Source organism: Ictalurus furcatus, chromosome 17 (assembly GCF_023375685.1).
Source record: "Ictalurus furcatus strain D&B chromosome 17, Billie_1.0, whole genome shotgun sequence".
In the NCBI taxonomy this organism is placed as follows: domain Eukaryota; kingdom Metazoa; phylum Chordata; class Actinopteri; order Siluriformes; family Ictaluridae; genus Ictalurus; species Ictalurus furcatus.
This window is the reverse complement of record NC_071271.1, coordinates 9,019,611-9,044,274: the sequence shown is the minus strand read 5'-3', so window position 1 is coordinate 9,044,274 and position 24,664 is coordinate 9,019,611. Positions and strand designations below refer to the sequence as shown.

The 24,664-nt window shown below is 39.0% G+C and overlaps 2 protein-coding genes across 5 annotated transcripts; one reads left to right on the top strand and one right to left on the bottom strand.

Annotated features, from left to right (window-relative positions):
* The first annotated feature begins 705 nt into the window (after nt 1-705).
* sdhdb (succinate dehydrogenase complex, subunit D, integral membrane protein b) lies at nt 706-11,852 on the top strand. Of its 3 annotated transcripts, none has more exons than XM_053647255.1 (6): nt 706-971; nt 1,298-1,332; nt 2,986-3,144; nt 4,144-4,254; nt 9,393-9,543; nt 10,730-11,852. In XM_053647255.1, the coding sequence occupies exons 3-6, from the start codon at nt 3,096-3,098 to the stop codon at nt 10,893-10,895; spliced, it is 477 nt and encodes a 158-aa protein (XP_053503230.1). In that variant the 5' UTR covers nt 706-971; nt 1,298-1,332; nt 2,986-3,095; the 3' UTR covers nt 10,896-11,852. The 3 variants fall into 3 exon arrangements, with proteins under 3 accessions (XP_053503230.1, XP_053503231.1, XP_053503229.1); XM_053647254.1 differs by lacking the exon at nt 706-971 and adding an exon at nt 2,768-2,831 and having other exon boundaries at nt 1,317-1,332; XM_053647256.1 differs by lacking the exon at nt 1,298-1,332.
* Nucleotides 11,853-12,285: 433 nt separating this feature from the next.
* Nucleotides 12,286-21,748, bottom strand: LOC128621466 (testis-expressed protein 12-like). 2 transcript variants are annotated; one of them, XM_053647258.1, is made up of 5 exons: nt 21,511-21,748; nt 17,664-17,739; nt 15,744-15,855; nt 15,505-15,556; nt 12,286-12,976 (listed from the first exon to the last, which is right to left on the bottom strand). In XM_053647258.1, exons 2-5 carry the CDS (start codon nt 17,733-17,735, stop codon nt 12,832-12,834), a joined length of 381 nt encoding a protein of 126 aa, XP_053503233.1. In that variant the 5' UTR covers nt 17,736-17,739; nt 21,511-21,748; the 3' UTR covers nt 12,286-12,831. The 2 variants fall into 2 exon arrangements, with proteins under 2 accessions (XP_053503233.1, XP_053503232.1); XM_053647257.1 differs by having other exon boundaries at nt 21,507-21,747.
* Between the last annotated feature and the right edge of the window lie 2,916 nt (nt 21,749-24,664).

The window sequence follows — 24,664 nt, the reverse complement described above, 5'->3', positions numbered from 1 at the left end:
AAAACTTCATTTTCTTTTGAATTTTGTTCTTCCCTATATTACTTCTTCAGGAAATGCAGATGAGGCAACTTCCTCTTGAACATCGTGACTTGTGGAATATTCCAGACATCTCAGAAGGGTCAGTGTGTACAGCTAACAGGGATGTGAGAGACAAGTAACTTTTTTTTCATGTATGGGTAACTCACCCATAGGAAAGGGTGTTTTAAGCATCACACATTAATGCAAAAACATGATGTATTTTGAGGATATTTCAAGTAAAGTGGAGTTACAGCAGGCTGGGATAGGCAAAAAATGCTGTTTATATTGATATCTATTTCAGTAGTAAGTACTAATATACAATTTATTTACAATATTAGCCAAGATTTTAAAACAGATATGAGCTCTTTGGCAGTGCTGTTTTCAGAATTATCTATATGGATATTAAAATCCACTCCAATAATAAAACAGTCAAATTCAGATGAAGGAAAATCTTTTTTTTTTTTGTATTCTGGCGGTATATTAATAATTAAGAGTAAAATCCATGGAGCACCTTTTAGTACAGTACTAAGATACTCAAATGACAAGTAATCACTAAGTGACACCTGTTTGCATTTAACACATCTTTAAATATTGCAGCTATTCCTCCACCTCTCCTAACAGCTCTACAGGAACTCATAAGTAAAGTTTGTAGGGGCCGATTCATTGAGGACTGTTGCACTACAGCTGTTAGTTAGTTAGGTAGTTAGTGTTACATTTATATAACATGTTTATATATATGCTATTGAAGTTAGAAACGTGTTTAACAATGTCGTATGTAACTTTAGAGACGGTCCCTTAATTTCCGCATATACGCGAATATCGAACTTCCAACGTCACACCAACTTTATTCCAGTCGTAAAATCGACTCCGTCTGACTAGTTTTGGTTTTGGAGAAACTTCTTTTTCCTGTGGAGAAGAAAAAGTCGGATTTCAGAAAAAGCAACAACTTTAAGGTGTGCATTGTTAGCTCGAAGATAATCATTCTTCTTGGGAAGTTTCATGTACATAAAGCTAAAGTAATGTCTATTACATCCTCCTATAAGATTTTTTTTTCTCGTAAAGATCTTAAAATATTTTATGACTCATTGAATTCAATTACTAGAAATAAGAAGTGTATAAAAACCTCTCTCATACTAAAAAAAAGTCATTTGTAGAAGTTAATATTTTACCCTGTACGATGTAAGATCTGTTATATGTATCCCACAATTTCTGTTTTAGTTTCTGTTTGATATTAAATGTTTTTTTTTTTTTTTTTTTTTTTTTTTTTTTTTTTTTTAAGTTGAATGAAAAAAAGTTCGAAGATGCCACCTACCGGTAAGAAGACATTAGACAAAATACATCCAGCTGTTAACTAAATAATTGACGACTAGATCCTTCCAACTACTGTAAGAAACAAATGCCCCTAAATATATTTCCCCCATTTGTCCCTAAATTAATTAAAAATCAACAACTCTTCTTCTTCCGGTTGGCAAACAAACTTATTGTGGATTTTTCTCCACCGGAGTGTGGCGCATCACTCAGTACGTTTACATGCACAACAATAATCCGATATTAACCCGATTAAGACAATATTCTGATTAAGAAACTACCATGTAAACAGTGATTATTGATTACGTTAATCCGATTAAAGTCATACTCGAAGTAAATACAAATTGAATTAAGATGTGGAGTATTCCTGTTTTAGTCACATTATCGACGTGCATTATAGACATGTACACACCTTAATCACACTGTTAACATCGTGTGAGAGTTTTCACTGCACTTTGCGACAGGACACGTACACACACGGCAGTGCTCAACCATTTGATGGCAAACAAGAGAGTGAGGCTGCGTCGGAAACCGCGTACTTACCTGCTATATAGTAGGTGAGATACATGTATTTTGGCTATTATATAGTAGGTAAGTACGCGGTTTCGGATGCAGCCCATGGCTTCAAGCAGTTGTCTATTTGCATGTACAGCATGAGAAATAATTAACCGCATTTGAAGCGTTCATAAAATTAAAAATGAAACACACAAAACTGTATACGGTTCCATATGGTCACGAGGAAAATAAAAAGTCAACACCTCCTATACATTAGTGGACAATGGCGTAGCGTGGCCTTTAATTTTTATTTATTTATTTTATTTATTTATTTTTTCATTAATGAAATAACAGTAGGGGAATACAAAGTCATACCAAAAACACTTGAATCTATAAAACAGTAAAATCAAAATTCTGCATCTTACATCAAAAATCAATCATACATCAAATACCTCAAGTATCCTTTTTAACAGCCGAGATGTCTTTACAGCTTTACGATTGTTCTGTACCACCATTAGAGAGTCGTAAAAAAAAAAAATCCTTAAGTCAGTGGAAAATAGTCTACCATTTGTTACAGTTAACATATACTTTGCTTTTTGTATATACTTCCCCAAATAAAATTAAAAAAATTCATGATATTGTTCATTTCCAATAAACCAGTATCACACTTCATCAACAAAACCATTATATCAGTTATAGTGACAAACTTGTAAAACAACTCAAAAAGATACAAAGAAAGCTGGGATCAGAATAGATTGGTATAACAAGAACCGAAAAATAAATGTAAGATTGTTTCTGATTCCTCTTTACAAAAACAGCACAATGGAGAAAACCCTTCTTTAAACTTACTAATAAAATCATTACATGGATAATATCGATTTATTATTTTAAAGTGAGTTTCTTTTTCTTTATTAGGAATTACATATTTATTTATATCTGAGCACAGATTTGGGGGGGCGGGGAGGAGGAGGAAGAAGGATAATCCTGTTTCCACTTCACCATTGCTTTAGGTGAAAGGCTTTTTTCTTTGGCTAAGATTTTTCTAATATAAAGGTTATTTAAATGTTATTATTATTATTATTATTATTATTATTATTATTATTATTATTATTAATAATAATAATAATAATAATAATAATAATAATAATAATATCTGATTGAAAGGCTCCCAACAATGAGATCTGGAAGTGGCTTTTAATTTTGCGACGCAAGTCTTCGGATAACAGAAACTACTTCCGGGTGAAACCCGGTGACCTTGGCTGTTTGTGATCGCTATGGCGGCGCTGGCGAGGATTAGCTCGATTTGCAACCGGGGCGTTAGCCGTGAGTATTGTCCTTTAAAGCTGTCTGTAGTGTTTTCCCCCCACCCCTATCTGTCTCTGAAAGAAGTGATTGTGTGTTTGACTACATTTTGTTTATTTCCCCTGAAACGCAGGGTTAGCTCTGATCTCAGTCGGCACAGAGCCCGTAGTCCCTGTTTTAGAGCAAATGTCAAACACAAACATCTTTAAGTTCTAAACCTACAGCGAAGAATCTGACAGCTCGTATAATAAAGATTTATTTTAAAGGTTTTAAATTGAGCAGATTCATTAGGTCTGCTCTAAATACATACATGCTGTTTTATGATTGTCATTAATCACTAGTAACAGGCAGTGATTTATGAATAATAATAAGTCTCTTCTTTCATGTGAGTATCAGATTAAGATTAAACGTGGAATTAATTATTTAATCAGATTTTTAAATCTTTGTTTTTTAAAATTGAGTTATGCTCTTATTATTGCACATGATTTTTTTAAAAAGTGCACCTATTATCCTTTTTCAAATAACCTTTCATGTAGTGTGTTATAGAGCTGTTTGTGAATGTAAATAAAGTTAAAAAAAAAATCAAAGTCAATAGTAATTCCAGATGTAACCTACGTAGGTTTGTAACAAAAAGTCCCGCCTCTTATCTTAATCGGCTGCACGATGACAGCGGTATCACAACAGACTGCGACATCTGACCAATCAGAGCAGAGCATGCTCTCTGAAAGGAGGAGTTTAGAATGAATCCTTTAGAATGGATGGTTTAAGGAGTCGTTTTTGACACTGGGAGGGGGAAGGTAAAGCTGCAGTTTAAATTATGAACACATTAAAGTGTTTTTTGATCTTGGATGCATGTAAATCTATTGTATGAGACCTTTAAAACAAAATTAGGTATGTTTCAAAACCATAATAGGTGCACATTAAAGCTAATTTGTTTGATCTAATGCTGTAGTATAGAAACTCTTCTTTGGCCAGATTTTGTTATTTAACAGTCTCCTTTCTCCTGACGTCTTCCTCCAGCTCTGTTATTCCGCAGTGCTTCTCTTATCAGACCTTTGGCGGCACATAAAAAGGACCAGGATCACTCGTACTTGCTCGCAGCCAAAGTACACACAACACCGGCTCATTATGGTAAGCAGAAATCAATGCGGCATTAGACAATGATGCTTCTCAGTAAGTTGGTATGGTTTAAAAGAAATTTGGCCAGAAATCTTCGAGAGCCTTATTTTGCAAACTAGAACGGAGATCTGCGTTACGTCTAACTTTTTTTTTTTTTTAACGAATATACCTATAACGCAGATGATTCAGTAGAATTAGGGCTCAGAGAAAGTCAGGATATGAATGAGAGGACTGTAACTCTGTAAACAAGTGTTTGGTTTCTGTAAAGCTTTCTCATCTGTTATTAAGTTTCACTTTCATTTACAGTCTCTCCAGAGACAGTTCTGTTTCTGTAGTCAAAGTCCCAATCAGTAATTGCACAGACATTGCCGTACTGACGCATGGGATTTGTTCCGTTTCCATTTTGTACATCTTGTTGACCTTTATAGCCAAAGTGACCTGCAGTTGAGGGCTGAGTCTTGCTCAAAGACCTGACTATGAAAGCTTGGTGAAAGCTGGGATTTAAATAACCTTCCAATCAGCAGCGCAAAAGCCTTAACCCCTGAGCCACCACTTCCCTCCGTTTATTTGCATTGCTGTGTTCGGAAACTTCTGAAATCCGACTAGGGGGGAAAAAAACCCCAACAAAAACGCCCCCCTTTTTGGAATTCTTACTCTGAAAGTCTGGAAAGTTCAGGACATGACATTATATTAACATGGCTGTTTGTTAGGGGTGGGTGAGAACACTGTTTTAGATCGCGAACGTGAGCACGGTCTGTTTTTACCGAAAGATCGTGACACCAAACACATTTTGTCAGTCGTGCTCAAAACGCTCAGACATGGCATGTCAAGTTATTTTATGAACCAGACTTTACTCTTCTCACTAGTCCAGCTGGCGCTTTCCCCAACAGACATGCAAATCACCAAAGATGCCAGTGATGCCGTGACGTTCGACCTAGTCAAGGATATTATACCATCAGAAACAGTGGTTTCTGATGGTATAATGAAACATGTGTTCTGATGTGATGAAACACAAACAGCTTATTTAAAAAATGTTAGTCTTTACAGGATTTCGTGTTTTTTGGGTTTTTGTTTGTGATTGTTGCAGCAAAAATGCTTTTGTTTTGCGATGTAATTTGTGGAGTTTTGGTGCTTTATTTCTTTTTTTTTGGTGGGAAAACTACTTGAATTGGTGAAATTGCTTTATGTTAGTTAGTAAACGAGACCTTTTAGCTGTACTCATGTTCGACGCACGCGAATCAAAGAGGGCTTTGGCCGAACACACGTCGCGATGACGTCACGTGACGCGCCTTGCCATCAAGTCTGTGGAAAATCTGCGGTAATTTTGAAAAATTGCAAGCTTCTCCGAATATTACAGAATTTGCTTGATTTCGTGTTCATATGTGCGATCGCAATATCCTTGACGGACTGGTTAAATTCAAATGTAAAACCCGACTTGGTTTCATGCGTTCTGTATTTAAACACATTTACCTGCTAATCATCTTTCCGTTTACAAACGAATACAAGATATTAGTAGAGGTGATTTTTTACTTCATCTGCTTTGTCCTAAGGTGTGGCTGTTATTCTCTTTTTGAGGTTTACTTGTAGAGCTTCATTTTCATCAGTACAGAATGTTAGTTAACTCTATTCTCAATAATGTTTGCTGGCTAGCTTGTTGATAGCTCATGAGTGTCCAGGTTCTTCCCCCCCGTCTGTAGTTTCCGCTGTCTGAACGTGCTGGAGGAACGTCGTTTCATTTCACTGTGTATTGTACCAGCTGTATATGGCTGAAATGACAATAAAGCCACTTGAACTTGAATCTGCATATGTGCAAACATTATGCCACCTCAGAGCTAAATCGAACACAGCATTAGTACTTCAACACAGCATTAGTAGGTGTGAAGATGATTTCTGATGGACGGTTTAAAGATGCAGGTTGTAATTTGGATTTTTTTTTTAAGTGTTTCTACAGCTTTAATAATACCACAGTGTTTCAAAGATGCCTTTGAAAAACTGTAAAGTCATATTGTCATGCAAAGGACTGCGCTAGTTTTTGTGTTTTAGGCTCCTGTGTACATTTTTTTGACCTGGAAATTAGCTCTCAGCTGCAGAACTGCTGTCCCTTTTCTCAAAAGGGACAACTGGTGCAGTTCCAACAAAATTAGATGAGGTTGCCTGAGGTAAGGGGTGAGTCAGGATTTTCAGTGAAAGTGCAGGTTGCCTTGCTGGCAGCAGATGGCACTAAAATGACAACCAGCTCCTTTTTTTTTTTTTTGGAGTTAATGTCATTTTAGTTACCTTTACTTGGTCCTTTATGTTAACGGGAAACACAGCTTTTTTTTCAGTATGCCTACGATTCCCAGGGAGTAATTTTTTTTTCTTCTTCCACAAATCTAAACTAGGATGTAGTTAGATTACAGGGTCAGCCACACTGAGGAGAGCTGAGGGCTTTGAAAATATGGGCATGTGAACGTACACCCCTCCTAACATAGAACCTTACCCTCTGATCTACCATGACTCATAATGCAGTTTAATAAATATGGTAGAAATTGTAAAGTAGTTATTATAAAAATAAGGTCAAGATTGTCTTGTCCCGAACTGTCATAGCACATTCATATATAACATGGATTTACATTCCACTAATCCCATCTGTGTATATATATACCAATCAGCTATAATATTAAAACTTCTGACAGGTGAAGTGAATAACATTGATTATCTCATTACACTGGCACCTGTCAAGGGGTGGGAAATATTATGGAGCAAGTGAACAGTCAGTTTTTGAAGTTGATGTGTTGGAAGCAGGAAAAATGGGCAAGTGTAAGGATCTGAGCGACTTTGACGAGGGCCAAATTGTGATGGCTAGACGACCGGGTCAGAGTGTGTTCCTCTTATGCAGTGGTTAGTACCTACCAAAAGTGGTCCGAGGAAGGACAACCGGTGAACTGGCGACAGGGACTTTGGCGCCCAAGGCTCATTGATGCATGTGGGGAGTGAAGGCCAGAGTGTCTGGTCCGATCCCACAGAAGAGCTACTGTAGCACAAATGGCTGAAAAAAGTTAATGTTGGCTATGATAGAAACGTGTCAGAGCACACACTGCATCGCAGCTTACTGAGTATGGGGCTGCATTGTGCCCATGCAGACCCGTGTCCACTACTGAAAGCACCTAAAATGGGCATGTGAGCATCAGAACTGGACCATGGACCAATGGAAGAAGGTGGCCTGGTCTGATCAATCATGGTTTCGTGACTGTGTGATGCTCTGTGCAATGTTCTGCAGGGAAACCTTGGGTCCTGGCATTCATGTGGATGTTACTTTGACATGTACCACCTACCTAGACACTGTTGTAGCCCAAGTACACCCCTTCATGGCAATGGTATTCCTTAATGACAGTGGCCTCTTACAACATTATATTGCTCCCTGCCACACTGCAATCATCTTCATTAATAGTTTGAAGAAAATGACCTAGAGTTCAAGATGTTGAATTGTCCTCCAGATTTCCCAGATCTCAATCCGATCGAGCATCAGTGGGATGTGCTGAACAAACAAGTCAGATCCATGGAGGCCCCACCTCACAACTTGCAGGATTTAAAGGATCTGCTGTTAACATCTTGGTGCCAGATACCACAGCACACCTTTAGAGGTCTTGTGGAGTCCATGCCTTGACAGGGGATCTACACAATATTAGGCAGGTGGTTAATGCTGTGGCTGATCTGTGTATGAGACTACTGAAACTAATGTAAGATTAAATAAAAAAAAGAATTGGTTTACAGTCACACTGATTTACATTACATTCAAATTGTGAATTCCTTTGAGATTCTCAGAGAAGGAGTACAGTCAAGCTGTAGAAATGAGCAGTTAAGGCTCTTGATCAAGCGTCTACAGTGGTTTTGTAGTTATCTGGTTAACCACTGAGGTACTACTAAAGGAGTTTATGTTTTAGCTTCCTGCACATACCGTCCCTCCAAAAGTATTGGAACAGTACTGTTCTGTTGTTTTCACTATACATTGAAGACATTTGGGTTTGAGATCAAAAGATGAATGAGACATTAGATCTGAATTTCAGCTTTTATTTCCTCACGTTTACATCTAGATGTGTTAAACAACTTGGAACATAGTAGCTTTGGTGGCAAACCACCCAGTTTTAGGTGAGCAAAAGTATAGGAACAGACTGTAAATTGGAAGATACATTGTTTCTGTAGACTTCTGAATTCATTCTGCTGCTACCATCATGAGTTACATCATCAATAAAGATTATTGAGCCCATTTCAGAAGCAGCCATGCAAGCCCAAGCCATGACATTACCTCCACCATGCTAGACCAATGAGCTTGTATATTTTGGATCATGAGCAGATCCTTTCTTTCTCCACACTTTGGCCTTTCCTTCACTTTGGTAGAGCATAATCTTGGTTCCAGAACTTTTGAGGCTCATCTCTGTATTTCTTTGCTACTTAAAAATCTGGCCTTGTGATTCTTACTGCTCATGAGTGGATTGCATCTTGTGGTATGGGCTCTATATTTCTGCACCTGAAGTCTTCTTCAAATGGTGGATTGTGATACCTTCACCCCTGCCCTGTGGAGCTTGTTGATGTCACTAACTGTTGTTTTTTGGGTCTTTCTTCACAGCTCTCACAATGTTTGTTATCAACTGCTGTTTTCATTGGCCAACCTGTTCCATGTCTGGTTGTTAGTACATCAGTGGTTTCTTTCTTTGTCAGTACATTCCAAATTGTTGTATTGGCTATGCCCAATGTTTGTGCAATGGCTATGATAGATTTTCCCTCCTCGCTTCGATTTTCTCAGCTTCAGAATGTTTTGTTTTTCTCCCATAGACAGCTCTCTGGTCTTCGTGTTGGTTTATCCTTTTTGATCACAAATGCAGTCTTCACAGCAGGAACCAAGAGTAGACATTCAGAGCTTTTAGTTCTTTAAACAATCAATTTAACAGGACACACCTGGGCAGCAAAAAACACCTACCAGTCACATACTCCGGTTAAAATGAAAGGTGTCATGTTCTAAGTTGTTTAACACATCAAGCTAAAATTCTGAACTCGTATCATCTCATTCATATTTTGTTCTCAAACTCAAATGTCTTTAATGTATAGCAAATACAATAGAATTGGCCTTGCTACTGTAATTGTGTCATTAAAGTGTCACTGATTTCCCACAGATGGCCCCGTGTCTAAAGCTGCCTCACTGCACTGGACAGGAGAGCGAATCGTGAGTGTAATTCTCCTGAGCATGGGTCCTATCGCCTATTTCTACCCCGGGGGTGTCATGGACTACTCCCTGGCTGCAGCGCTCACTCTGCATGGCCACTGGTAAATAATTTTTTTGGTCATTTCTGTTTCAAAAGGTAAACCGAAAATGCAATGTGGTTTGGCTACACTGGCAAGAAAACCTTGAGTAAGCTATTTTTTTTTTTATTTTTTTTTAGAGAGAGTTCAGTCGTTAGGTTTATTTTAAAAGCAGGAAAGTTTAAAATTTACCTAATTTTGTCAAGACATCTACAATTAATATGCATAAATAATCCCTAAAACTATCCCTATCAGAAGAAGTTGATACCAGCACACTGAGTAGTTGATATGTTTACTTTTAGTGATTTTTAAAAACCAGACTAAAATTAAGCAGTTCTTATTGCTTTGGTCTACAAAGACAAGTTTGGGGGTGTAAAACGCTAATGAAAGCAGTTCATCATTAAGGAAAGCTCTACTGTAAGAAGCTCATTTCCATTTGCCTTTCACATTTCTAAATAATTTCTAATGTTATTTCTAAATTACTGCAGCATAATAGTGTACTATAATAAGCAAATGTATACAATTAACATTATGCCATACTACAGTGCCCTCCATTAATATTGGCACCTTTGGTAAATATGAGCAAAGAAGGTTGTGAAAAATTGTCTATTGTTGAACCTTTTGTTAAAAAAACCCCAATAAAGATATATACATTTTGGATAAACCTGTTTGTTGTTTTTTTTTTTTTTCAATTGTTTGATATCCATGAGAGCAGAATATTTTTGTGAATTTTTTAAACAAAAGGTTAAACAATAACGACATTTTTTTCCACAGCCCTCTTTGCTCATATTAACCAAGGGTGCCAATATTAGTGGAGGGCATTGTATTTTTAACTGTATGCAGTGGTATGGTCTTGATCATTGATATTTTCAATCAATAATTTGAATTGTACAGTGGATTCTGATGTTGGGTGAGAAAGCCTAGTGTGCAACAGTCATTCCAGTTCATCCCAAATGTGTTCAATGGACCCTTACAGTAGCTAGACCCCTAAGTTCCAGTGAAGGGAAATTGTAATGCTACACCATACAAAGACGTCTTATACAATTGTTTGATTCCAACTTTGTGTAAACAGTTTGGGGATGGAGCACATATGGCTGTGATGGTCAGGTGTCCCATCCATCTAGTGTAGTATTATGTTCACATTGTACAATTCAAATTACACAAAATATGTTTGGTTATCAATCTGAACTGTGTGGAATTTCTCTTTCAGGGGATTGGGCCAGGTTCTGACTGACTACGTTCACGGAGATACGAAAGTCAAGTTGGCAAAAGCAGGCCTCTTTATTCTGTCCACCGTTACCTTTGCGGGTCTGTGCTACTTTAATTACCACGATGTAGGGATCTGTAAAGCCGTGGCGCTCCTCTGGAGTAAATAGATGGACAGTCACAAAGGGATGGGAAAGTGGTTCGGGTCCTGAAGGTTTTTTTTTTTCCTCAGTAGATGTCCCGGTTGATTGTATACATTTGTGGGATTAAATGTAAATTCTATAAATATATCATTTTGACAAGATACGACATTGATTCATGGGTGTTTATAATTGCTGTTGACCAAATTGAATATTTTTCTGCTTAAATTATGACTGCATATACGTGGAGGTTGACTGGGCAGGGTTGACTTGGTGTGTTTTTGAGAGGGAGAAGTGTGTTAGAGCTCATATCCACACTTGCTGTATTTCATATGGATAGCTTTGGTATGGATACCAAGGGGGGGGAAAAAATCAGCATATGGTTGTTTCTTTTAGTCTTTCTAACATTGTCCTAGATGTCAAAACCCTCACAATGGTTGTTTTTCATTTATTAAATTATTTTTATACATTGAAAACACTCACATGAGAACCTGTCCTGGTTCTCCTTCACTTCGTGCTATCTTGAGGGAATCCTTTCTGTTTGCTGATTAGCAGTATCTAACGATAAAGTCAAAAGTAATTCTGATGCTTTTTTCTTCTTTTTTTTGGAGAACTATGAATCAGTGTCAGCCATTGCTATTTAATCAGTTGGTTAAAATGTACCTTAAAATCTCTTCATTTTTTTTTCATGGCCTTAATTCTATTCAAATTCAGCATTTCATGTAGAAATTTTACATGGCCTTAATTCTGTTACAGTTGATTTTCTGATATCTTGTCATTTATCTGCAACTATGCTCAGAATATTGTAAAGCGATGTGTACATTTGTGTGTGTGTGTGTGTACAAGCTAAGACATGAACACGAATCATGCCTGATGAGTATGTCACTCAGTGTTATTAATCTGACTCGATCACATTTGAATGCACAATTTAGCTTTGGATAAAGTCATTTGTCTTTGGCCTCAATGAAATAAAGTCAGTTTTACGGACTGATTGGACTGAATCTTGAATTAACAAAGTTGTGCAAAGCCTCTACTGTACTGGATATCACTACTGCACTAACTAACTTCCAAATTATAATCATGCAAGACATATTTTCTCATTATATTTTCTTGCAAATTCAAAAGGGAAAGCAGGATATAGTCTAATTGTGATGATCTACTAGTAAGCTGAAGAATAATGCAGTTTTATTCTCCTAATTAAAAGAGTGTGAGTATTCTGGTAATCAATAATGAGGAACTTGGATAAAGTGCAGTTACAATGTTCTGCTATAACACTAAACATCCTAGATCCTGTATAGATGGACGTTTTAGAAAGCTATGAATTGTCCGTATAAATTCAATCACCTTGAATAATATCTTAATAGGCGGTGTGTGTGTGTGTGTTGAAAAGCAAATTAAACTGTAGGACTGTTTTATAAGCACCTCTAGGCCTTTTAATTATGGATGTGGAGGACGATGATGTTCTGTCAGTGGTTATAACCCCTAATAAGTTGTTGAAATTGTCAAGTGCAGAGAGAGAAAATAAAGGTTAGAATACAGCTGCTGCTGAGAAATAAAGGTTTACAAAGAAAAGTACATTTCTAGGTTGCTTGGACAACATCCTGTATTACACCCACAGAGATTTACAAAACTTGAACTTCAAGAACAGTACTCTTTGTATTTGAGCAAAGAAAGAGAATGTCATATGTCTGTTATCGTCATAGGACTCGCATCAAGCATTCTGCAAATCTGTTATAACAATCAACTCAACTGCTGCTATTACAACCTGTTGTAGCATGTTAAATAAAAGGTGTATATACTGTATAGTCATCCTTTTAACATTAACACAGGGAGCATAACACAAATATTATAATAGAAGAATCACAACAATTCACTACAACAACAACAAATTAGCTTCCACAAAGTTAAATCAAACTTGAATTCAAATATAGCTCCAATACCTTCATTTAACATATTTGTCAGTTGGCTATCCCTGCAGTTTGTCTGAAATAACAGCCAAAGACTGTCTCAGGTGATCCTTCTTCTCCTTAAGTTGTGATTCCAAGCTCAAAGCCTCAGTCAGAATATTCGTCAGCTCCTGAATCTGTGATGCATCCACCGCAGCTCTCTCTCTGCAGACACATTTTCATACAGATCAGTGAGGACCAAACAGGTGAATGTATAACATCGTTGGTATATATAGATATAAGTAATTAAGACACTGAAGATTATTGCATTGGACATTGGTGTCAAATGAACTCAATTAAAAGCAAGGTGGACATTACGTGTCTGTGATGGACAGGGTCATGGACACCCAAGGCTCATTGATGTGCGTAGGGAGTGACGGCTAACCCGTCTGGTCTGATCCCACAGAAGAGCTACTGTAGCAAAAGTTGATGAAAAAAGTTAATGCTGGCTATGACAGAAAGATGTTAGAACACGGTGCATCGCAGCTTGCTGTGCGTGGAGCTGCGTAGCTGCAGAGTGCCCATGCTGACCCGTCCACCGCCGAACGCATCTATAATAGGCACGTGAGCATCAGAGCATGGACCATGGACCAATAGAAGAAGGTGGCCTGGTCTGATGAATCACATTTTCTTTTACATCATGTGTGGTTGGGGAAGAGATGCCACCAGGATGCACTATGGGAAGATGGCAAGTCAGGGGAGGCAGTGTGATGCTCTGGGATATGTTCTGCTGGGAAACCTTGGGTCCTGGCATTCATGTGGATGTTACATTGACACGTACCATCTACCTAAACATTGTTGCAGACCAAGTACACCTGTTCATTGCAACAGTATTCCCTAATGACAGTGTCCTATTTCAGCAGGATAATGTGCCCTGCCACACTGCAAAAACTGTTCAGGAATGGTTTGTAGAACAAAGATTTCAAGGTGTTGACTTGGCCTCCAAATTCCTCAGATCTCAATCTGATGGAGCATCTGTGGGATGTGTTGGACAAACAAGTCCGATCCATGGAGGCCCTACCTCGCAACTTACAGGATTTAAAGGACATACTGTTAACATCTTGGTGCTAGATACCACAGCAGCCTGGTCGTTGTATGAGACATTGCTGTGCTCTTGGAAGAATTTTGGAAGGTCAGCCACTTCTGGGAAAGTTCACTACTGTGCTGAATTTTTCCATTTGGAGATAATGGCTCTCACTGTGGTTCTTTGGAGTCCCAGAGCCTTTGAAATAGCTTTGTAACCCTTTCAACACTGATGTTTTTCAATCACCTTCTTCCTCATCCATCCATCCATCCATCTTCTACCGCTTACTCCTTCTTCAGGGTCACGGGGAACCTGGAGCCTATCCCAGGGAGCATCGGGCACAAGGCGGGGTACACCCTGGACAGGGTGCCAGTCCATCGCAGGGCAGAATCACATACACACTCACACACCCATTCATACACTACGGACACTTTGGACACGCCAATTAGCCTACCATGCATGTCTTTGGACTGGGGTAGGAAACCGGAGTCCTTCTTCCTCATCGTTTCTGGAATTTCTTTCAATTTTGGCATAGTGTGTTTCTGGGTAAAACCTTTTAACCAACTTCCTGCTGTTGAAAAAGTTCTATTTAAGTGTTGATTTGATTGAACAGGGTTTACAGTAATCAGGCCTGGTTGTGTCTAGTCCAGCTGAACCCCATTATGAATACAGTTTCATAGATTTGGGGAATTAGTAACTACAGGGGCAAATATATTTTCACACAGGCCCAGTTGGTACTAGATAACCAATAAATAACGTTATCATTTATAAACTGCATTTTGTGTTTACTCAGGTTGTCTTTGGTTTATCTAAGATTTTGTTTTAATTTCTGAAACAATTTAGTACAAGATCTTCACAAAAAACAGAAGAAATTAACAAATCAGAGGAAATGCGTTTTCATAGCACTGTAGTAGAATATATAAGTCACGGGCAACTCATATTTATACCACAGTGCTGTTGAATGCTTGAATCTGATTGGTCAGATGGTGTGCATTATTTTTATATAACGTCACAGGTAGTTCCGGCTGTAATATAAATGATGAGTTAACATTAATGTGCTACGTTATTGTTTCTACACTAACAGCTCATACACAGGGACTTTTATGGCGAACGCTCCAAATAACGTAAGACTAATAACAAGCAGATTTTTAAAAAAAAGTGTTGTTTAACAAAGTAATTATTTATAATTGTTGATGTGGTGAAGTTTTTTCCTTAGGAGATGTTTATTTAACATTTATGGAAGAAGTCTCGGTTGTAAGCCTTCCATTTTCTCTGTAAGATGTCAGGCTGCATTTTGTGTGTGTGTGTGTGAGAGACAGGGGGGGGGGGGGGCTGGTGAAGAATAAAGAATGTTTATCGCAGCTATAATGTAGGTGAAAACAGGAACTAACTTGTTAAATCCAACTGTAATTTAATTAATAAATGAAACATTGAAATCGTTGGCAAATCGCTGTGGTATAAGCAGAAGAACACACTCCAGAGCGTGCTGTTGTGTGTTATTCCTGTGATAGCCTCTCGATTTAATTCAATTTGAGGTTGTCCTTATTAAATGTCATCCTGCCCCATACGAATCTATGGTCACGAGCCACTGCTAGTCAAACCTCTGATGAATTTTACAATTAACAGAAAGGACCGTGTGTGATTGTGTGATCATGTATGTATCACCTACCGCAGCATTTCTGGGTATTTTGTGAACAGGCAATTGATTTCTCTGACAGCACCTGAATGTAAATAAACAGGTACATTAAACGCATATTAAAAGACTGAGTATCTAACTGGTCATTGTGTTATTCATTCAAGCTTGTGTTCAAGACTCCAGTCATATCTACATGTTCAAGATAAAAGAGCTAAATGTAGAGAATTACTTCCCATTAAATCTAAAAAGGAAAAGCTTAAAACTGACCATACCTGACCATGCTTTTTCAAACCCCTCAGTCCCATCCACAGGGGCTAATTTAGTACGAGACACCTTCATCCTCTTTGCTGGAGAATCATCACAAAACCCACCTGCATGTTCAGCCTATAATAAAACATCACATTTGGCTCAAAACACACATATTGAAGTGGCTGTAAATGACTATTGCAAAAATCAGCAAAAAAAAAAAACCCTCAATATTGCAAACTTGAGTGCCATTTTGAAACAGAATATCTTACAGAGTCTGATCTGTTCCTGTAAACCACAAATCTTATTACAATATTTTCTCTTCATTCATTCATTCATTAAAAACTATTTTCAATGTTTGCTGAATCTTCACTTGGTATTGCACCAACAGCAAATCCTGCTTCAGCAGAGGTATGTCCTGTATTTATTGCTAATAATCTCTATGTTAATGCCTATAGCTGCCAATATTAATATTTTAGAACTTCGTTCATTCATCTTTAGTAACACATTTATCCTGATCAGGGTCATGGATTGGCAGTCCACCTACTGGCATGGTTTTTTGGAGGTGGGAGAAAACTCATATGATCATGAGGAGAAAACGTCAAACTCACAGACAGTAACTTGACCTCAGGATTGAAGCAGGAACCTTGGAGCTGTGAGGTTGCAATGCTACACTACTACAGGTACACTACATGGCTTATATATGTGGACACATAACCATCAAACATATATGTGCTTGTTGATCACACCATTCCAGATTCAATCCCTGTTTGCTGTTAAAATAACCTCCACTCTTCTGGGAAGGCTTTCCACAAGATTTTGGAGTGTGGCTGTGTGGATTTGTGCTCATTCAGCCACAAGAGCTTTAGTGAGTTCAGGAACTGATGTCACGTGAGGAAACAGAGGTACAGTCGGCATTCCTGTTCATCCTAAAGGTCTTCAGTGTGGTTGAGGTCCTGTTGAGTTCTTGCACTCCAAACTTGGCAAACCATTTTTGTTTATCAGTGTAAATTGTTATTATTTTGTTTAAAGATCTTTTTTTTCCATATAGTGCTTCCTGGCAGAAGCTACATAAGATATTTACTTTTCCCAGAAGCCAAAATAATAATTTATACCGATCATCCTGTTCAAGGTTTTACACCCCCCTGGCTCGTAATGTATCGTGTTTCTTTCTTGTGCAACAGTGAACGTTTGCACCTTTTGTAATTGTTGTGTACGAGTCCCTCAGTTGTCCTCAGAGTGAAAAGATGGATCTCAACATCATATAGTCGCTGTTAGAAAGGGGTTAAATATGCAGAAGATGCTGGAAAAGCACATGTACAGGACCTGGAGGATTTTTCTGAAGAACAGTGGGCAGTTTAACTGCTCAGGACAAACATGGGACTCATGACCAACTATCACAAAACATAAAAACATGTAGCTGATCATCCAGGTAACGACACACAGTATTAGGAATCAAGCGTATGCAAACTTTTGAATTGGTTCATTTGTGTAAATTCATCTTGTGGACTATATAGAAAGAGGTGTTATGTGAAATAGCTTATTTAGGGCAGTACTAAATAAAATGCAAATGCAATTTTTATGATCCCTTTTTTTTTTTTATTTTAATTACTAACGTTTTGCAGATTCTGCAAGACACATGTAAACTTATGACCTCAACTGTATATGAGCTCATTTCTGGTGCAAATCGAAAGCAACATTAATTCTTATTTGTGGCTCTCATGGTGATTAATCCAATGTAAAAGGCAATAAAGGCAAACATTTGTTTTCTCTTAATATTAAACCAATGGAACAAAAATTGTAAATAAGAAAATATGTTTTTGGACTCTCTTCTTTTTTTTTTTTTTTTTAAATCACTGGAACCTCAGTTCAGTTTTGTACATATGTAGAAGAGGTTTGTGTGTGCTGTGTGATTTCTGATGTCTAATGCTGATTATAAGATTTACCTCTGGCATTTTCAGTTTAGTTCCTTTAACGTCTGTCCCCCTGAGTGTCATCTGTGATCCTTTACCAGTCATTGTCCTGTTTGGTGGTGTGGGGGTAGGGGGGAAACACCCAAAGATAAGGCTTTTATCAGTTGGCAAACACTTCTATCCAAAGAGATTTACAAATAAGACAGAATTATTACAAATAACAAAAAAAAATCCCTTTCTAAATAGGATACTGATATTCTATAATAGCTTGTATGCTTTATAAATGCTTCTGTCTTCTTTTGTATCCTCTGAACAGTTTTTGGACCCTCTCAGTTTATTTAAAAGAATAAAGAAAAAATTGTTAAAGAACTAGAATTTATTGTAAAGTAATGCATTTGAACTATCTGCAAATACTATTTTTTATCTTAATAAATGACTCTGTCCTAACCACAACCTAAAAACAATAGGTTACTGTCCGTAAATCTGGTTCTCTGAAACATCGAGTGGAGAGATCCACTTATGGGAAGGGCATCCGTACCTAACCTCTGTAGAAGCATCCAACTGCACCACATCTGGTTATGACAGACAGGAGCACGTGTCCAATGCCAGGTAAGGGCACACCCCTTACCGGAGTGCATGACCTGTGTGCGCTCCTCTTCCCCAGTGAGCAAATTCACTTCCCATGTGGCAAGCGGGGCAAGCTTGGTGGATCTCTACACTTGATATTTCAGAGAACTGGGGTTACGGACAGTAATCTATTGTTCTCTTTCATCATCTTGTGTTCGAGATCCACCTATGGGAGAAATGGACAACTCCCCGGTCGCCCAACACACTCATAGTGAGGCCCTGTAAGCCAAGGGAAGGTCACCTAGATAGGTGGTGTTTGACACGTCCCATAATGACGTGCCTGGTAACACCATGCACAAAGGTGATAGTGGTACGCAGGCAGAACACGGAGGACATGCTGGTGACATGAATAAGTGAAGCCTGACAGCCCGAAAACGTGGACTAATAGCTCCCTGGGACCGTGAATCAGGCTGGCCACTTCCTGTTGGGGTCGGAGTGGGCGGGGCTAGGGGGTTTCTTGGTCATGGCTACGGCAAAGGACGTTCTCCTCCAAGGCTTCACAGAAGGGGAATTACCCTGCTGAGCCGGTGGCTTATTTGAGGTTTTGGTCTGCCAGCGTTCTGGAAATGGCATCCCACAGGGGGATAAGGTGGCCACAAGGGGCCTGGCACGGCACGGGTTTCCTCGGCATACATACTTTGAGAGCCTCATCCTCCTTCTTTTTGTCATCTCAGCGTTGTTGCATCGAAGCTCCACCGGCGCTCCTGCGATGCGCTGCTTCTCGCTATCGGGGAGACCCGATAGGTTAACTCAGGGCGCACGCTCGTCAACCACCAAGAGGGCCATGAAATGACCGCTCACCTGGATGGCTTAGTGTGCATTGCAAAGTCCATTTTGCTGGGGAGACTGAGCTTGGGGGGAGCGAGCAGGCCGCAAGGTGTCTGGCGATGGCGGGGGGGGTCACCCATGCTGGGAACCACCATATCCTTAACCTCGAAGACTGCGAGACCATCTCCCAGCAGTGTTTCATGTGCTTGGCACATGAGGGGAGAACCGTGAGGGGCTGATTTCTCAGGCCAGGTGGGTGTCCCAGGAGTTTCCCCATCATAAACATCCCTCTCTTGGTCAGTGGCTCGCTCGCAAAATTCAAACAGGACGAACTGAGGTAAGGCCGTGGGAACATTAGCCTGGGGTGTTAAAGAAGACAGGATGACCTCGTCGGAGCCAGGCAGCTCGTTAATGAAGGAGGGTTCACTTCGTAAGATGCCCTTGAGGAGCGAAGGGTCTCTTTGATCCCCGGGAGCGTGCAGTCATCGTTGTTTCCCTGTCAGAGTTGGATTGACTAAAATCCATGCTCTGGGTCATGGCCACTTTGAGCCTTCGGTGCTGGAGCTTTTTGGAAATCAATGGATTCTTCCACGTGTTTGAGGCCCATGCAGACCACGCAGAAGAGATGAGAATCCCTAGCTGCAATGAGAGCACTGCACACAGCCAGGCAGGCACGCGACTGGTTATCCCTGGCGGAAGTCAGTCGGGTCTGTAAGGTGGGCAGCCATAGGGCAGGGGAGAAAAAGGCTTAAGAGGAGGCGGGCAACCTAACAAGCAGTGCGAGCGTGGGCAGCTAGCAGCGAGTGACCCAGATAACCTGGCTAGCGAGACAGACACATCCCTCGGATCAGCCTTCGGCGGACGTGTCCTCCTCCAGACAAAAAGTGCAAGTCGGCGGACCAGCGAGCTGTGTGCACAAAATAAACGCACAGTTCATTTATGCACTCAGATAAGGTAAGGCGTGCCCTTACCTGGCATTGGACACATGATCCTGTCTGTCATAGCCAGACTTGGTACAATGCCCTTCCCATAAGTGGATCCCGAACATGAGATGATGAAAAAGAACACACACGAGTCAAAGCCACATGTTTTACCATGTTCTAGTGTAGGTCTGAGGATTACACCTCTCTCACTTTGAGATTTCTGAATCATTTTCTTAGACAAGTGAATTTACTGAAAGGCTATAAGAAAAGCCAGGTAACCAAGTGCATTAAATTCCTTCACAATATGCACACATTCACTCTTAATCGTATGCCTAATATGCTAAAAAACGGCTCTGTTCATGTTTCTTGTCTCCTCACATTTCAAAACTGCTAAATCTCACAAAAGTTGAGTAGTTTGAACCCCCGGATATTACTGTCGATCGTTTAATATTTCTATCGTAAAACAATTGTCAAATATTTTACCTCGCACTTTTTGATCGTTAAAACAGTGTGTACAGTAAAGCCCCGCCTCCTTTGATTTGATTGGTCAGCTCAAATATTGGCTAGAGCGCTAAGGCAGTTAGCAAGAGAAAGTCGGTTATCTTGGTGTTGTATGATATCTTTGCAGCACCAAATTAAAGTTTTTATTAGGCAATTATTTCACGACTATTATTATATAACCTCGGGAAAAAAAATACTGAGGACCTCGTGACCTTAATGGTGGGTAGGGCCATGTATCTAGCTGATTAGCTAATATGTTAAATGTCATACTATATGGTCGGCTAACGCTCGCGTTTGTTAATGTAATTTACCTCAATATGTAAATACTGACAAAAATATACGGGGTGTTTAGCTATTCTGTCTAGTTAACTACGCTGTAAAAAAAAAAAAAAATCTATAGAAGAGGAATGAAGTACTGTAGCAGAGGGCAGGTGTCCTGCCCATTTGATTCAACTCACCGATAAGAACGGACTCGTTCTGTTCCCAAATGACTCGTTGCCATTTCAACATACTTTTCCATATTCTTTGCCTATAACATTACTTTGCATGGCATTTTTTTCTAAACATGTATTTACAAAATCGTTAAGTCAGCAAGGCACTAAATGTGTGCAATGACAAACACAATCAACCTCCCTGTATTAATATTACTGTGCTGTGTCTATACTTCTTTATGGTTTGTTTTCATTTATCCTGACACACAATTCACCATTAACTCTTACCCCTAACAAGCAGCTCAAACGTTGTAAAGTGATTAAATTACACTGCAATAGTAACGACAAGAAGACAGGTCTACATCTACAAAACAGGCTCGTACACGAGAGTCGACTCGTTCGTGAACACCACACTTTAAATCCGAGTTTAATGTACACAAAGCTGCTTTATTTCTTCTAGTTTCTTGATGTTAATAATATAACTACCATGATCGACATCTGTTCTCTACTCAAAGATGTCTGTTTTGGTAGCTAATCTCTACGCAACATAAATATAAATACATGCACGAGCTAGGTTTTTATTACCAGCCTATTTCCGTTACGTTCAAGTGAAAAATATTGCTTACTGACTTAACTCCTTAGGTCTTATCACTGTGGATGAAATGTGGACGAGAACAAAGTAAATAAACTGAATCGAATCGCACAGGTGCTTGATTTGTTTAGTCGTTTCCACACGCTGTACTGCACATGGCCGCTTGGGGGCGCTGTTAACCACAGGCCTGTCCTGTCCAGTGTGTACCTTGTGGCGGTGAAAAGTCCCCAAAAAATTATTAAAAACATTATGTTTCAATTTTTTTCAAAATTAATTTACGACTCTTCAGATCACGTTTAAACCAGTTAACATATATTTTCGGTTTAACAAAAAACCAAAACAACAACGCACATTATGTTTATCTCTACATTATATGAGCAGTTTATTATTGCAGTTGTTGATCATGTTATCTTTTAGAGCATAATGCTAATATTTGACCATCATGCAATGAGGCCTGGATTGCTGCTAGCCTTTGTTGTTGCTTTATGACCCATACATTAGACTTAAAAAATTAATAATATAAAATAATAATAACAACATTACACAAACAAGGAGAAAACACAATGATGTGTATAGCGTAGCTTGGTGGCAGGAATAGACACTTAAACACAATAGCAGCTTAAAGGTTAACTGAATATTACCACAGAATTTAGCTTACACCTCCTTGAGAAAATCTTTAATGAGGATTTTTCATCATTGCATCAAAACCTTATGGTCACGTGACATCCATCCATCCATCCATCTCCTATACGGTAACCATACACGCATGGGAGCATGGGGCACAAAGCAGGGTACACCCTGAACATGGTGGTGATTTCACATGCAGTATGTATGAAATGCTTTTGTATTTCTCAAAAAAATCTAATAAAATAAATCAACCCCCTTTGTGTCATAGTCAGCAAGGCTGGGGTATTAGGTTGTACTTAAGCTCCTGGGATTTTGCTTTAAATTTGTTTGTGCATTAAATTTGTTTTTGAAGAAATACAGAAGCATTTCATGAACAATCCAGCTGCTCTGAAGAGAAGTGCCGTTCAGGGGCTCACTACTGAAATGTTCATATTGCCAAAAGCTGCTCTTGTCCACCTTTATGCCTGTTATAATATTTTAGGACCCAATCCATTTTATACTAAAAGAGTCTCAGCCTTATGAGTGTTGTATTAATACATCACTAAAAGAATGGATTTTTCTATTACTCGTGAATACATAGCGCTTACATATTGACATTAATATCTATATAAACTATTCAACATGTTACATGATACAACATCAGGATACGTCCATGATTGTCAATGGAAAAACACTGTTAATGGTATAGTCTGTATTACAAAGCTGGATTAATGATACAGTGACTTAATAAGTGTAAATGAAGTTCTAACACACACATATTAAGTAAGCACTATTTTTTTTTATCCTGGTCATGGTTGCGGTGGATCTAGAGCCTATCCTGGGAACTCTGTGCACAATTTACTCTGGATGGGACGAGCGTCCATCACACACACACACATTCACATCTCACATGTTTTTGGGAGGTGGAAGGACACTAGAGGTCGACCGATAGTGGATTTTACTGATACCGATAACTAAGAGCCAGTCATCTAATGTAGCTCTATTATGCTGTGGGAGACATTTTGTTGTGCATGTTTTGTGTCCACATCAATACAAAGTTATTCTAATTGTATTTATCGTTAACCTTTATTCTATGATGTGAGACATTTTCTATCCTGATAGGCATGGTCATAAACCACGCCAATGAAATGACACACACACAATATAACACAGCCACCATCCATCCATTTTCTTTACACAGGGTCGCAGGGAGCCTATCCCAGGGGACATGGGGCACAAGGCAGGGGACACCCTGTATGTACAATTGTGCACTATGGACAATTTAGAGGTGCTAATCACGCATGTCGTTGGACCGAGGGAGGAAACCAGAGTATCCGGAGTCAAACCCAAACACACCCACCAGTTTTCCTTTAATTTCTCACCATTCTGTATGTCTTGGCTTATCTACTGCATTTAGAAAGCTATGTCCATTTCATTTCTGACTGAACTGTTTCCTTAATTGTTTGCAGGATGCAGTAGATCGCTTATATATTTCTTACTTTTTGTAGGTTTTCCAGGATCGCTTTCTTTTCAAGTGTGGTGTAAAGGTATGTTCATCAACAGCATCAAAATGAGTAGTGAGTCTGCTGGTGCTTTGCCTGCCTTATGCTGAAATGGTTTTCAAAGGAGACATTATCTTGCATAATTTAACACATTTCCCTGTGCTCTTTAAAAGACATCTGTGAAGAATGCAATAAAATTCACCCTTAATTAAGCCCTTGGATTGGTGGTAATTTTGTATGCTAATGACTTCTGCTCATTGGTCACCTCAGTGGGGGGGGGGGGGGGGGGGGTTGAAACTATGAGATTAAAGACAGTACAAAACAAAATCCAGCTCGGCTGGAAATAAGTGGAAATAAGAAGATTGTGGAAATAAGTGTGCCTCATGAAAGCTCTAGGTTCCCTGGTTCAGTCCTGAGCTTGGGTTAGAACCTGTATTAAGATTCTGCGCATGTTCTCCACATGTCTGTTTGGGTTTCCTCAGGGTTCTCCGGTTTCCTCCCACCTCCCAAAAAACATACAGTACCAATAGGTGGATAGGCTACACTAAATTGCCTCTAGATGTCAATGAGTATGTGAATGTGTGTGTGCATAATGCCCTGTGATGAACTGGCATCCCATCCAGGGTGTATTGGATGCCTCGAGGGCATTGTTCTTGTGATAACCTTCAAATCTACCACGACCCTGACCAGCTTAAAGCTCTTACTGAAGAGTATCAGTATGAGCAAAAGCAGTAATTTAATTACATTTAAATCAAGCATATTTTAATTAGCTAAATGGTTAAACTTATTATGTATTTCCTGTTGGTTGGAATTGACTCTGGTTTCCTGGATGTCAGTGACTCGTTTCTCGGGTCGAATCTTTAATTTAATATTAGAAATTGCACATAATGCTGTTTTTTTTTTTTTTTTTTGAGTTGCCCTTTATTTGACCCCAAACAAACAAACAAACAAACAAAAAAACAAAGACAAGCTTCTTTTTCTATTCAGTTTTCTTTAATCCCGTGGCGTTAATCCAATTTAAGTTATCCTATTTAAGCCTTACATGACTGCTGAAATCAGATAATGATTGGATTATTAATGTCTC